General features: G+C 36.2%; 1 protein-coding gene across 2 annotated transcripts in view; it reads left to right on the forward strand.

The window, feature by feature from the left end:
- Positions 1 to 14,046, forward strand: part of thsd7ba (thrombospondin, type I, domain containing 7Ba) — a 191,792-nt gene that overhangs the window by 132,571 nt on the left and 45,175 nt on the right. For both annotated transcript variants that reach the window (XM_015358247.2, XM_069196635.1), the window contains one exon: positions 13,422 to 13,613. In XM_015358247.2, the coding sequence (XP_015213733.2) occupies positions 13,422 to 13,613 (192 nt within the window). The remainder of the gene's footprint in view (positions 1 to 13,421; positions 13,614 to 14,046) is intronic.

Raw genomic sequence — 14,046 nt, forward strand, 5'->3', positions numbered from 1 at the left:
TCTGTAAATTATGATCGACAACTTTGACCTCCAGGCGTGTAGAGACTGTTAGCCCAAGTGATTCAGTATTCTGACTTCTCAAATGAACGTAACCCTGAGCAATGTGTCTCATAAAAATCAGCTCTGTGAATAACTGATACTTGTGCTACATTATTTTTCACTAAATTCTCTTATTACGTTATGTATAACAACAGGGGTTAGAAATTTATGCATGGTGTCTTAGCAATAAAGATGCAGTTTACAGTAAGATCGACGTTTCTGATGTGGTTTTCTCGATTTTCTTCAACAATTCTAATGAGCATTAATCAGCTCTGTGCAGGCCAAAGCACGTTTAAGGTAATGTATGTAAGTGTAACGTGTATCTCAGATGCTCTGGTGTCCGTGTGAATGCAGTGAAAACTGTTGCTGAAGTCTGATTGTGTTACTCTGCATTGAAATGCAAATGATTCCCGTGGCTCTAGGAAGCTTGTGCTGCGTCAGCAAGTGAGTGAACACAGACCAGGGTGGGACAGAGGACAATAAATTGTGGTAAATGAGCCAACAAGTGCAGCTGAGCTGCAAAATGAGAGAAAGGTGAAAAAATTTCCCTTACAACAATGTGTTCAAGGATCATACACTGCCTCAAGATGGAAGTTATCAAGAATGGTTTAACAAAAACGCACAATTGCAGAAAATAGGTTCCATAATGTGCCTGATGACAAAGCGTATAACTAATGTGCAAGATGTGAAAATGCTGTGCGCAATATATTAGTGAGCACAATTAGGTTTCAATTGTTTAGCACTAATTCTTTAAAGTAAAATTGATTGTTTAGTGTTTTTATTAACACCAGCTATCATGTTTTAATTAGTAACCAGTTTAGTTCAGCACATGAAAACAGTTTGCTGGGTCGAACTTTCTCCATTTTAGCATTAAATCTGTTAGGCTCCTCTATACAGAACAAGCTTTGTAAAATCTTTGAATGATCTCTTTATTGTGCCTGAATGTAAACATCTATACTGTGCATCAAAAGAAATTTTCACCTGCAACAAATTCCAAAAACAAATTAGAAAATGTATTATATTTTCAGTTAATCTGATTGTTAATTGTTTTTAGAGTATTACATTGCTGGTCTGTGTTCACTTACAGAACTCTCTATATCTAATCATACAAAGTGGATGGAAGAAGAGAAAACAGAATGAACATAAAATAAACATTTTCAAGAAAAACATTATGGAAAGTCATCTTGGGACTGGACATTTGCATGCATCTTTAGCAAAGTTTTCACAATGAAAATTTATAATAATGCTTGCTGGGACTCAGGATCCCTATGAGATTTTTGGTTGAAAAGGCAAAGCTATAACTGAATCAATTTGCAATAAATGCTTGAAATGATAATGAGTGAAATGGAGCCTATTTCGTGTTCAGGAAGCGAATGTCATTAGTGATTAATTAGAGAGCTGTAGAAATGGTCTATCATTTCCCAGCATGAACGGACATGGTTGTCAAAGATATTGATTGGCAAGGCAGTAAAGCCAAAGATGCAAAATTCTAAAATCAAAAGCATGGGTGATGCTGTGCAAACTGACTTTGATTGATTAATTTCACTAACAATAATATAAACATAAATTAAGACAATAATGTGGCGGAATTTATGGAAATGATCACAGAGTGATGAATCTTATCTGTAACGCACAAAAAGGCAGAAATGTGATCTATGTAACCACTCCCTCCAGTGCCAGTTCATATAAAACTGGTTAATGTTACATTAGTCAAGATCTTGAATTATATGTTAATTGAATGTCTGTTACATCTTCAGTTATATTTCTCACAATAAAGTGATGTCCAGAAGTTTATTATATGGCAAACTGGGGTCAGGGTGCTCCCAGCAGGCCAATTAGGGTGGGTTCAGGAAAGCTCTGGGCATTAATAAGAACTAATCAAATAACAAAGCCTTTTTCTTAAATGCTTATACTGTATAAAATGATAAAGAAGAAAACGTGAGACCCCAAGGCAACTGTATTTGCAGGTAACTATGATTATAGAAAAAAAAAGAAAACATGGTAGTTGAAGATGATGGGGGAAATTATAAAATTTATAGGTAGATGTTTTAGATAGAAAGGACTGTGAGTTGGAACTATGATGTGGAAAAAGCACTGTTTTGTGATTATATGTGGAAGATTTTAAATCTCTAAAGCCTGAGTTTAAAATTTGGGTTTATAAATTTTAATAAGGAATATTGTAAAGCAATAAGTGAGGGGCAAAATGGGAACAGGTGGATACACAGTCAATAGATGTAGGATCGTTGTACTTCAAACTCGTAATGTTAAAGGCTCAGAAAAAAATCCCTAAAACAAGTCTAAGTCTGGAAAACTATGCCCTAGATTTTTTAATGCAAAATTAATAAAGAGGTCAGAAGGAAGAGAGTGCTCTACTTTTGCAGAAACTGCATAAAAAGGTGGATTCAATCATACAGAGTAAAGTGAGCTACAGGTGACACAAACAATACATTCAAATTGCCAGAAATCAGAGATCTTGTACCAGATAAAGTGGATATTTTTGTTAATCTTTGTGGGAAATATAAGGAGTGCATTTAAAACTTTGCCTATCATATGGGTGATTCTAAAGTTACATACTGTATTAAAGGGATCTGGGTGTTTGTGTGAATTCTTAAATATCTTCATGAATGGATATGCTTTGGTTATATGGTAAAAACATTAATTTAAATCTAGAAAAGCTTCACAGCACTCTAGAATGGTCTCATTTAGAATGTTCTGTTCAGTTGTGGTCACCACAGCAGGGTCACAACAGGGAAGGGTTGAACCCAGGGTATCATTTCACACTTTGGAGTGAAAAAATGACATGGCTGTCTTGTTAAGCCTGTGGTCAAGTGGGTTAAATTCAAATTCTGGTCACCATCATGAGACAGCTGGTCAAAACTACCTACCCTCTATCCTGTGCTCTTTTTTGCTCTTACGACTTTATTTGGATTAATCTTCTTAAAACATCTGTGCACCCTCATCTAGGACTATCCAAGTCTCTAAACATTAGCAATAATGAAGACAGCTGCAGTTAGAAAGTAGCACTTGGAGTTTATATGTGGCTCCGGAGTGAAATATACAATATATGTATACACACTATAGTGTAGACCTATGGGGCCAACCAATGCCAATGAAGGAAAGACTCAGCAGAAAGTAAGATTGATGGTTAACAGTTTATTGTGCTTTAATCTTACTTAGCAACCAAGAAGTAGTGAAAAGAAAAGTCTCTGAATCTTGTATAAAGTTTTTCAATAGAATTAATGAGCATTGAATATCACTTATTAAAAAAAGTGTTTCATTAGCTTCTCCAAGACAACGTTCCCTGCAGCGTCCTTTTGTGCAGTCAGCAAACACTATCACCTTTCTAAGTAACTGCATTATTAAAGATGATCCCTGTCACATTTCTCCATAAGAATAAAATGTTAATGATTCTGAAAGTAGATAATATAAAGGAAAATGTTGCTGTGGCAATGGGAAGAAAAAATATAATTGCACTAAAAAGGGATTACAGCCTATTCAAATCAAAATGTCACTGCTGACAACCTTCCCAGAGGTCTGGGTGAAACCTATAAAAAAAGAACAGCCATTATTATCTTAATTGGTATGTGATTTAGCGTAAAAAATAAATTAAAAGTTCAAAATCAATATTCATTGCTTCATTATTACTGCTAAAATAGCAAGTAGAAACCTAACATTACCTCTTTAAATTTATAGTTTCAGATTAACTAATTACTGTCTCTGCTGGGACCCAACATATTTCTACATTATACTATAGCCTACTGATCTACAGTGCACATCGGCAAACCTAACTTTACTTTTATTATGTTTACCAGAAGCTGCTTATTTTTCTTGGTGAACTAAATGCAGAACGATAGGATGCTGTAGAAGCTTAAAAAATATATTTATTTAAAATAAAGTTTTAATTTGATTTTACTCATTTTTAGGGATATATTTACATACAGTAAATTGCTTCACAAAGGTTCTTGACACAGAACAAGTGTTTTTCATGTTGCTCTCAAATGTAAGGAAATGGCCTTTCAAATTCCTGACAATAAAAATAAGTAACAGTCAGTAGCTTCTATATGCACCTGTTTGTCTTTAATTTGTCTTTAAACGTTCAAGTTTACTCTACAGCTTTTATCCTATACTTCCGGCCACCATACAAACTAAGCATGCTATACTGTCCACTGGCTGTGCCCTCCACTGGCTGTGTCCCCCAGTGACTATGCTGTCCATTGACTATGTCCTCCATTGACTATTGTATGTGCCAATTATAGTTTATGCCACCTGCCCACCGACCTCCTCCTACTGTACAAAGAGTAGCTGACTGAGGGGCATGAAATGTTATTAGGACTGTAGTAAGATAATCAGTGACTTTGATTTGTGGCCTGTAACAAAAAGCATGAGGTTTCGCACAGCCCTGGCTGTGTGGATATTTACAAAGTATTAGCAGTCAATAAGCTTTATACTTAAAGTCTGGGGAAAAAGAAGTATCATTTTTCAGCTTGTGAATAATTAATACTAATTTAAAATAGAATACAATACATAACAGTCTTTGCAGACACCTTGCCATGGCATCACATGTTATTTCCATCTTACTGTTACACTGTCTAAATTGGTAATATTGACCTTCAGCTTATTATTCTTTATTGGTTAAAGATGGAATCAAGAAGCAATATATTATTTGTGTTATCCATTCAATGTATATCATTATTTTACATTTATTTTTATTAATCACTCCATTTTGACTTTCTGGCTTTTTAGCAGTTCAAGAGACAAAATGGAGCATTGTAATTTGCTTTTTAATCTATTTCACTATGTAGTCTTTTTCGAACCATGACCTTCTTAGTTACAGGAATGTTTACATGTACTGGAGCCATTTCAGTCTTTTGTTGCAGCACAGTACAGAAGCAGCTCTCGGTAGGGTAATGAATGACCTATTGGTGTCTCCTGATACTACTGTAGGTGCCTTTGCATTCCTTAGTTTAGGGAAAATGTTGGGTTCTTCAGACATTACCATGCACTGGTTTAAATCATATTTGTTCAGTAGATATAGCTCATTTTCTTCCTCCAATTGTTCTTCTTACCATGTTTGTTTTCTGGTGTGCCTTTTAGGGCTCCCTCACTCTTTAACATTTAGGTCAATATATTTAACAGCACTCTGTGAATTTTCATTCATACAGTATATATGCCAATAATGCTCAGATTGATGTTTCATTCAAAAACAGATTTTGTTAAACAGTTTCTGTTTTGCCCAGACACGTGATATCATCTTGTCTTTTGCATCTTTTACATGGTTGGAGATTACAAGCTTTTAATCCTGTGATGATTACAAGCTTTAAGTGATATACTTTCATCTTCAGTCACACACCAGTGATAGTTGATATCATATATAGAATACATAGAGCAAGTCAGTCAGTGTTTATTTCTGAGAAGTCTTAAAATTATCATGAGTTCACCTTGCTTTGCTCTGCTGAACTAGAATAAAGGTAACAGATCTGAACTGTTTTTGGGTTAGGTGATGAGGTGGCTCCAACTGCATTGTCTTAACATTATAGTTCTCATTCCTGACAAATACAATAAAGGGAACATTTTTGTTCTTTGTACTGAAGTAATAAAAGCCTTTCTTTCCCAACTAATTTGAATTTTCAACAACGGCAGACACCATAATTAATGACCCTTTACTGATTGACACACCCGTGTTACAGTATGTTACAAAGTAGTAGTGAGGACCCTATGCAGAAACCTGAACGATATCCAGAGTCATAGTCGAGTGAGCAATCCATTGTCAGCAAACCGGGCAAAAGTACAATACCTGAAGCGGAGCTTTAAGCCGTGAGGAAGCCAAGAGTCAAAAACAGTACAATCAGTATGATGCCAAAACCAAAACCAGGAGACGTAGCCGGGGACCAAACCAGGGTCAGGAAGCCAATAACCAACTAGAAAGTCAAAGCAGTAGAAAGAGTTGCTCTAGCCAGGATAAACCTAATATAGAGCAGAGAGAAGTGTGTGAAGCAGCATTAAATAGGCTAAGGTTAATTGGCTCATTAGGAACTGTGAATGTGAATGCATGTTATTAACCAGCGAGTCAGGACAGACACTATCAAGACTAGTGCTGCTGTTCATTCACAGCTGCTCCTCAAACTGCTGATGGAGGTTTCATGGTTTTGCATTTTTGACTACAGAAATCAGTTTCAGATTATTTAATTGGAAAGAGCACTTGCTAAACGTTCCCACAATAAGCAACAGGTGTGCAATACGTGCATCATGCACAGCAGGTATTCCATGCATTGCAGCACAATCACAGCCCTGAAAATACAAAGATGGGTTTTACTGTACATCAAGTGAGAAATGCTATTGTGTTAGGCAACTGTCATGATATGGGATAATGCACATTGAAATAAACTGCATATTGCATTTTGCCAAAACAAGGATAAACACTGTAATTCACAATATCTGAAGTTTTGCTGTATGTACAGTATTAAGGGGTGCAGCAGATTTGAGAAATCTCACCTGTTCATCAGCACTTATGTGCAGAACCAATTTAAAGATAAAGTAGATAAATATAAACAAGTAGAGGTTAATTGCATGCTGAAAGGGAAACATATTATTAAATAAAAAATTAAATCAATTAATTTTCAGTACAGAAGTAACCTCTGCTTAGTCCTCTCACATTCTGATGTTGTTCCTGTACATGACTTTGAATTTTTTAGTACAGATTATTTTGCGGAATACTGTGTACCATAATACTAAAATTAATAAATTAAAGTATAATTCAAATATAAAATATTAAGTAAAATGAAACAACTCACGCGGACATGATCATTCAAATGTGGGTGACACACCAGAAGAAGCTGAAACGTTGTGTTTCTTTTCCTCTCTTTTCAACAGGAATAAACCTTGTTCCTTTGCAGCCTACACATGCTGACGCAGTCACCTTCTTGAACTATGATAATACAAGTCCCTTCAAACTTGTAGGACTTTCTAGATAATAGGAAAGGGTGTGGTTATACAGTATCAGACAAAATACAACTTATAATTAATTCTAGAAACGTATTTGAATCTGAACAAATTCTTCACCTCAATGGTTTCAACATACAGCTACTGTTCATTCAGTACTTCTTAAACATACACTTTTGAAGTGTAAGTAGTATCCATTTAACACTGTCATCCAAGAAACAATTATATTAAAACATCAATATCCGTGACATTTTTCTACATTTTGTATCTTTCTTAACACATTTTGGTAGTGTGTTAAAAGGTCACAATTAATGTGAATCCTTCTATTTGCAAGACATTAATCTTCCTTTATAAAAAAGTAACTCAAAGAAGGATTTTTTCTGCTTATTAACATTAACTGAGTTTAAGTCTCTATTTACATTTCTGTTTTTTAGCACCACCATTTAGTGTATTTCATTCCAAAGTTCCTTTAAAAGCATTATTCTTTTGTGCAGGCAAACTATAATATGAATTGAGAATCATGGCAAGCATGTGAGACATTTCTAGTGTTGTTTTGCAAGCAGAAGGAAATAATCAAGTAGAAATGACATGTAATTCATTCTTTTTCCTAAATATGTATATTTTTTTAAATACCACATCCTTAAAAAAGGGAAAAAAAACTTAGGATGATTTCAAGATGTGTGCTAACATGTTGTTTTGTGACCTTTATAAAATAATATCACATTAGTTCATAGTGTGTACTTAACGACACTTTTAATATTCTTTTCCTATTTAATGAGCAGCAGAGTTTTTTGTTTCTTTGCTTTGGAATATACTATGTGTACAGGTAGATCATTGAAATAATGTATTTTTATAAATGATTCATGTGTTCATTAAACTCTGACTTAAAAATACAATATTATTTTTTCTAATGTTTTGTGTACATAAGCACACCTGACTTTTTGCCCTCATTATCTGTATAAAATAAACAAAAGAGCTGGGCTCTGTTTTTCTTACACCGAAAACTCAGTAATAGCTAAGCCCTTCTTCCACAGCAGTGACAAGGCTGGGTGAAGTATTCCTTGGCTGCCTTAATGCTACTGTAACTCCTCACTTCCTAGGGTACAGATCATACTATTCAGTACATTCTGTTTCGCAATGAAATTTAAACACCTGATAGGAATCAACAAGACAGGTAAAAAGCATGTTTTTTATCAGTTGTTCATCACACCCAGACTGAATTGTATTCTAAGACTGCAACATTCCCTTAGGGCACCTTATACACTAAGGAAGCAATCATTTAATTTTCCTTTTGTGCTTTGAAATTGCTCTCTTTATGAAAAACAATTAATATAACAAAAAAAGGCAACTCTTTCCAGTACATTTACCTTTCAGTTCCCACTTTATTAAATTCTACATTAATGTGCCAGTGCTTAAAAAAGCAGTATTTCAGCTTCCCCATAGAGAGCTACTTTCATTCTTCCTTATTTCAAGTCTCTACCACATCTTAACCTCAACCTGGAACACATTCAGGACTGTTTAATTGGATGACAGAAAGTTTAATGACTGCAAAAGGAAGGTGGCTTTGAACACACAGTGCCAATGTGCCATGCATTCCAACAAGGCAGGCTTTATGTCAGGAGACTTTAAAAGAGAAGAGAAGCAATTATAAGGAAATACTTTTTCTTTCATACATTCATACCCAAATCATTTCTTTACAAAATTCTTGTGCTTTTTTCCTGTTTTTTGCCTCCTCCATTGTACATCATGTTATGCTTTTTCCTAAATTAATTATTTTTTGTATTTTCCACCTTCTTTTCCTTTGCTTTTGTGAAATACTTTGTTCTTGATTTGTATGTTCCAGTAGCAAAAAATATACAGATGTCCACCTGGGTATCTTCTGCTACAATATCTAGGACAGCACGAAACTGAAGAGTTCTGAGTGAATGGGTAACTAAGGGAATTTCATAACTCTGATGTGAGTGAATCTGTCTTTCCCAGGACTGAAAATCTCGTGTATTTTCTGCTAGACACAAAACTAAATTCTAAATAGCAAAACTAAATTCTACTGTTCTCTGTCCCACTGTCACACACACTGTATCATCAACGAATCTTTAAGGTCTGGAACTTTTCCCCAGCCCTTTAATTTGCGGTTATTATCTCTCTGTTAAAAATATATAACTTTGTTTAAAAGGTAAGACTTCACCCTTTTTAGTAATTATTAGATAATACCTAACCTACGTTTTTTTTTGTTGCAGTTCTAGAACAGGCTGTTGCTTTTCAGTTACAAGCTCATGTATCTGTGAATAGGCTTTATGAGTCATTTTACTCTGTTACAGAGTAATGCTTAGTACAGAAACAGCTCTTGTTAAGGTTATTGAAGATTTACTGATGACTGCTACCAATGTTTTTTCATTCGTTATTTTGCTGCTGGAATTACTTTTGAAACTGTTGATTATCCTATCTTGCTGAAGCGATTAGAGTGGGCTGTTGATACTACCAAAATTGATTTTTTGTGATTTACAGTAAATATTATTGAATTTATGAAATTGTCTTCTCAAAGCCACTCACATTTGGAGTCTCACATGGCTGTGTTCTTGGTCCCATTCTTTTTGGTAATATAGTATGTTAACAATGTAGGTATGGTATTAGATTTTATTTCTATACTTATGATTCCCAGATATATGTTGAAATGAAACTTGACATTCATCAAGCACTGTCTTGCCACACTGCTCACATGACTTAAAAAATAGTTCAAACACAAACTTTTACATTTGAACTCTTACAAAAGGTATGTTGATTGTTTTTTTTATCAGCTTTATGAACTTATTTACTATTGGTGATGTTGCAACCAGTCCATATACTGTACACAGGTGAGGAAATATGGTGTTGTTTTGACTGGACCTGTCTGCAATATTCTCTTTTTCATGTTAATACTATCGTTTATATCCATTCATGTTTATACCAGACTGATGCATTAAAGCTAATGTTTGCATTTGTCTTTCCAGGCTTGATCGTTGTAAAACAGTGCTTGCTTGTATAATTACATATTTTCTTAATGCATTACAATATGTTCAGAACTCAGATGCTTGGATCTTAACTAAAATAAGATGTTTGAGCATATGTCATTTGTTTTAGCTTACAGGCAGTGACTCCCTGTAGATAACAGGATACAATTCAAACTACTGCTTCTTACCTTTAAGTGCTTGAAGGGTTTTGGCACCTGACTATATCAGTGGGTATATTGCATTATATTGCAGTCCCCATTTTCCAGGCTAGTTCTTAAATCTCGGTAACAAAATAAATCCATTGATAAAATTTTACACATTTCAAATAAAGCACAAAATCATAAACTATGTGATAGTGTAGTAAGTCGCCATGTTGTTGTAAACGCACATTTGAGCTCCCATGAATTGCCACATGATGCAGCCCTTCCTGCTCACTAGTCACTGTAATGACAGATGTATGGTGATGTACGAGCAAATAAGTACAGGTTGTACGGTAGACATTTCACCGCAGAAATGTTCCAACATGATCTGCATGCAGAATTTACAGATAAGTAGTAGTTGTCTCAAAATCTAAAGCAATAGTTCTATGGATTCACAAGCCTGCTTATTTACAATGTCATAGAGTTTTGTTGTGTCGGTCTGAATCGCAGAACATGACACTACACATAGAAATGTTATCTATTTTGTGATGTAAATTCAAGGTTTTACAGTTTGCTGTGTACATTTTACTTTTATTGTGGTTTCAAATGCACTCATCAATGCTGATTCATTCTAACTCCAAAATACAAAAACAGCTCTGCAGTTCCCCTTTAACTCCCTATACTGTACATCTCCACCACGTTTGTACTTTTCTGATTCTGTCCTTCTTTCAGTTCCCAAAACTGAAAGTTCTGAACCACAGCAGATGTGCTCTCTGTTCTGTTGCTCTAAGACTGGCATTATCTGCCAGCCCCTATTAGATCTTACATGAATTAAACCCTGTCTTAATACTCACTTTATTACACTAGCTTTTAATTCTGTTTAACTTGTTAAATGTATTGTTGTGTACACACAGTTTTTTTTAATCTTTTGCTTTTACAGTAATTTGTCCTACTGCAAAACACCTTGAAATACTGCAGTTACCTTGCAGTAACTGGCTTCTGTGAATACAGCTGTCTTCCCTCAGCCAGGGGTGTAAGTAAGGCATGGGCAGACCTTATCCTGGAGATGAAGTGTGTCTCCTGTCACAATTATAGTCCCCCATCCTTAAGGGTGCTCCAGCCCTTTCACTTAAGACTATTTTCTGTGCACCTGATCCCTTTTCCCAGCCCATCTTAAAAGCCAGGCGCTGACGCTCATCCTGGCTCTGCATCTGATTTCCGCACCGTGCGAGTCCGGGACCTGGAAGCGCCTGGTCCCGTTAAGGTTTTAATCTCTGTTCCTGTTCCCTGTCCGCCGGTTCCGACCCGGTTTATGGTTTTAATTCTTTGTTTGGATGGATCACCTGGCAATGGACTTATTCTTGTATTTTGGATTCCCTCTATAGATTGTATTTTGGATTGTTTGCCTCGGCCACACCTTCCCCGTGCACCAGCGCACTTTGGACACGCCCCCCTGTTTTCAGCCCCGTATCCCTGTATGACCTTTTCCTATTGTTTCCCACTTCTTCGGATTGTGTCGTCCGCATAGGGTCCGGAAAGAACTGTTCGTTACATCTCCAGGATTTCCAGGTCTCTTTAAAGCAGCAGCTCCTCTCAATAATGGTCAGTAATGAGCTGATTTAGGTCAAGAGCTGAATTGGAATGAAAAGCTGCAGACATTCTTGTCCAGGATTCCCCAAAAGTCTTATCCTGACAGTAGACAAGTGCTTGACATATTTATTCACTATTTACAGGCTTTAATATGGGTTTCCTTGATTAAACAGAATGTTAGCTTATTAGTTAAAATGCAGGACAGCAGTTGGTATAACAACCCACTAATGCTCTGTAAATATGATCACCACATCTTGAGATTATCCAAGGGATATTTAGCATCTTGTAATAGGAGATGCTTTGCCATTAACAGGATGTGTTATCTCCTGTGATTGAATCAGACATCTGTTTTGCATTCTGTTTGTTAATGCTGTACAAGAAAAAACAAGGATAAATCACTTGTATTTGAAAAGAAGTAGTCTCAACTTTGCAGATCTTATGACAGTTTCTATTAAGTGTTATTTTTAGAGATAAATGTATCATTAGAATGACTTTACTGTATACAGTATATTGGATTTTAAATTCTCTGACTAATGAAATGCATTGATGTCAGACCAAAGAATTGTGGTTGTGGTGTAAATGTAATTGGGGGACCTACTGTTCCAGGAATCAGACACTGCATTGGTGCTGTGCATATGCAGGCATTATGCTAAAGAGATCTTGACAGCAGTTGAGTGTTATCAGACTCATCTTTTAGTAATATAGCAGAAGTGATATATCAGGCTGGAAAAAAGTTCATAAAAAGTGTAATCTGATGTTCACCAATGATTAGGGTCTATTTCTACTTTGAAATATTCCTAGCAGAGGAAATGTTTTATTTCAAAACATCTCATCCACTAGCAGCAGAGTGGCAAATTAAGGTTGCAATTAGAATCATCATCCTCCATTCCACTGCAGTCTGAAACCATGCTGTTGCCTGTGGGAAGGATGATTGCATCCTTTTCCTGAAAAGCTAACGGTTGGCTCTGGCAATCATAAAGCCTGTAATTTATTTTCAAGAAACCACAGTGCTTGCAGGGCATACTGAAAGCTAAAGACCTTTCTGACACCCTTAAGGATTCTAAATTAAACAGACTTACTGTGGAGATATGTACAGTACTGGCCTTGATCCTGCAACACTTTGCTTCAAATGCATTGAAGACACTGTTAAAATTGTGGTATGTTGCAGTGGTCATTACATAGTTCACAAATTATCAGCTTTTTATTTTTAGTAACAATGAAAAATATTGCCAATGAAACAATAATGATGTTTTAGCATTTTAAATTAGTTTCTGTTCCCAATGAAATAGAATGAATCCATTAATAAAGTTACAGGTGTAAGGACTTATGGGGCATTAAGCACCAGACGGTAATGAAGATCGTGGCTACAAGCTCCTTAGAGAAGAACACACTTCTGGCATTCAACAGTCAACACTGATTATTTCATATTCTTCTTTGTTTTGTGCTTTTTAAAATTTCTTTTAAATAAATGATGGAACCTCAGTAATACGTTTGTCCTCCATACCCCTCTATACTCCTTTGCATTTGGATGCACAGGTTATTGTGTTAAAGATTACTTTTCTCCATGTCAGATAATCAATCTGTCCTAAATAAATACGATATACTATGACTTCCAGATACACTCATGTCTCTGAATTGCATGATGGCTTGATAGGTCTATATGGAGGTCCCAGAGCTGAAGTTTTGAAAGTCTCTAACAAAAATCATCCTCCTTTGGCCATTTCAGGTGTGACGTGTGTGAGAGATGACGGAGAAGATGGCGATGTGACCGAATGCTTGCAGTGGGCTGGCACCATGCCCCTGCAGGTTAGGGAGTGTAGAGTACCCTGCAGAGATGACTGCACCTTCACCAGCTGGTCAAAATTCACTCTCTGCACAGGCTGTGGAGCTATGCGCAGCCGCAAGCGAGCTCTTGCTGGTAAATATCCACAAAACCCGGTTTTGATAGTTGTTTTCTTTCTAGCAAAATATAAACAAAACATTCGGTGCAGTCTGCATTATCTCTGAATATAGGATCTCCAAGGAGAGCTGTGATTACTGTTTACATGGTTTAATAAAAGGGTGCAAAGCAATGCTGCCAGCCCAGACTTTGCTGTGTGTTTCTATTATGCAATCAGACAAATTGGGATTTTTGCTAATTTCCCACAAATTCCACATTCTGTTTCCCTAGTGTGCCTCACTAGGTCTTGAACCAGCAAAGTGTTTAGGAGGCTGCAGCTGTAGCTGTCTGCTCCCTGTATGTTTGGTAATGAAGCAGACCAGAGGAAGCAGGGAGAGGGTGACCCTGCCAGTCGCATTTGTGTGAAAAGAGCAGGCCCAGAGGGGCACTGCCAGGGCTGCCAGTGTTTGGA

Source organism: Lepisosteus oculatus, chromosome 12 (assembly GCF_040954835.1).
Source record: "Lepisosteus oculatus isolate fLepOcu1 chromosome 12, fLepOcu1.hap2, whole genome shotgun sequence".
Taxonomy (NCBI): Eukaryota; Metazoa; Chordata; class Actinopteri; order Semionotiformes; family Lepisosteidae; genus Lepisosteus; species Lepisosteus oculatus.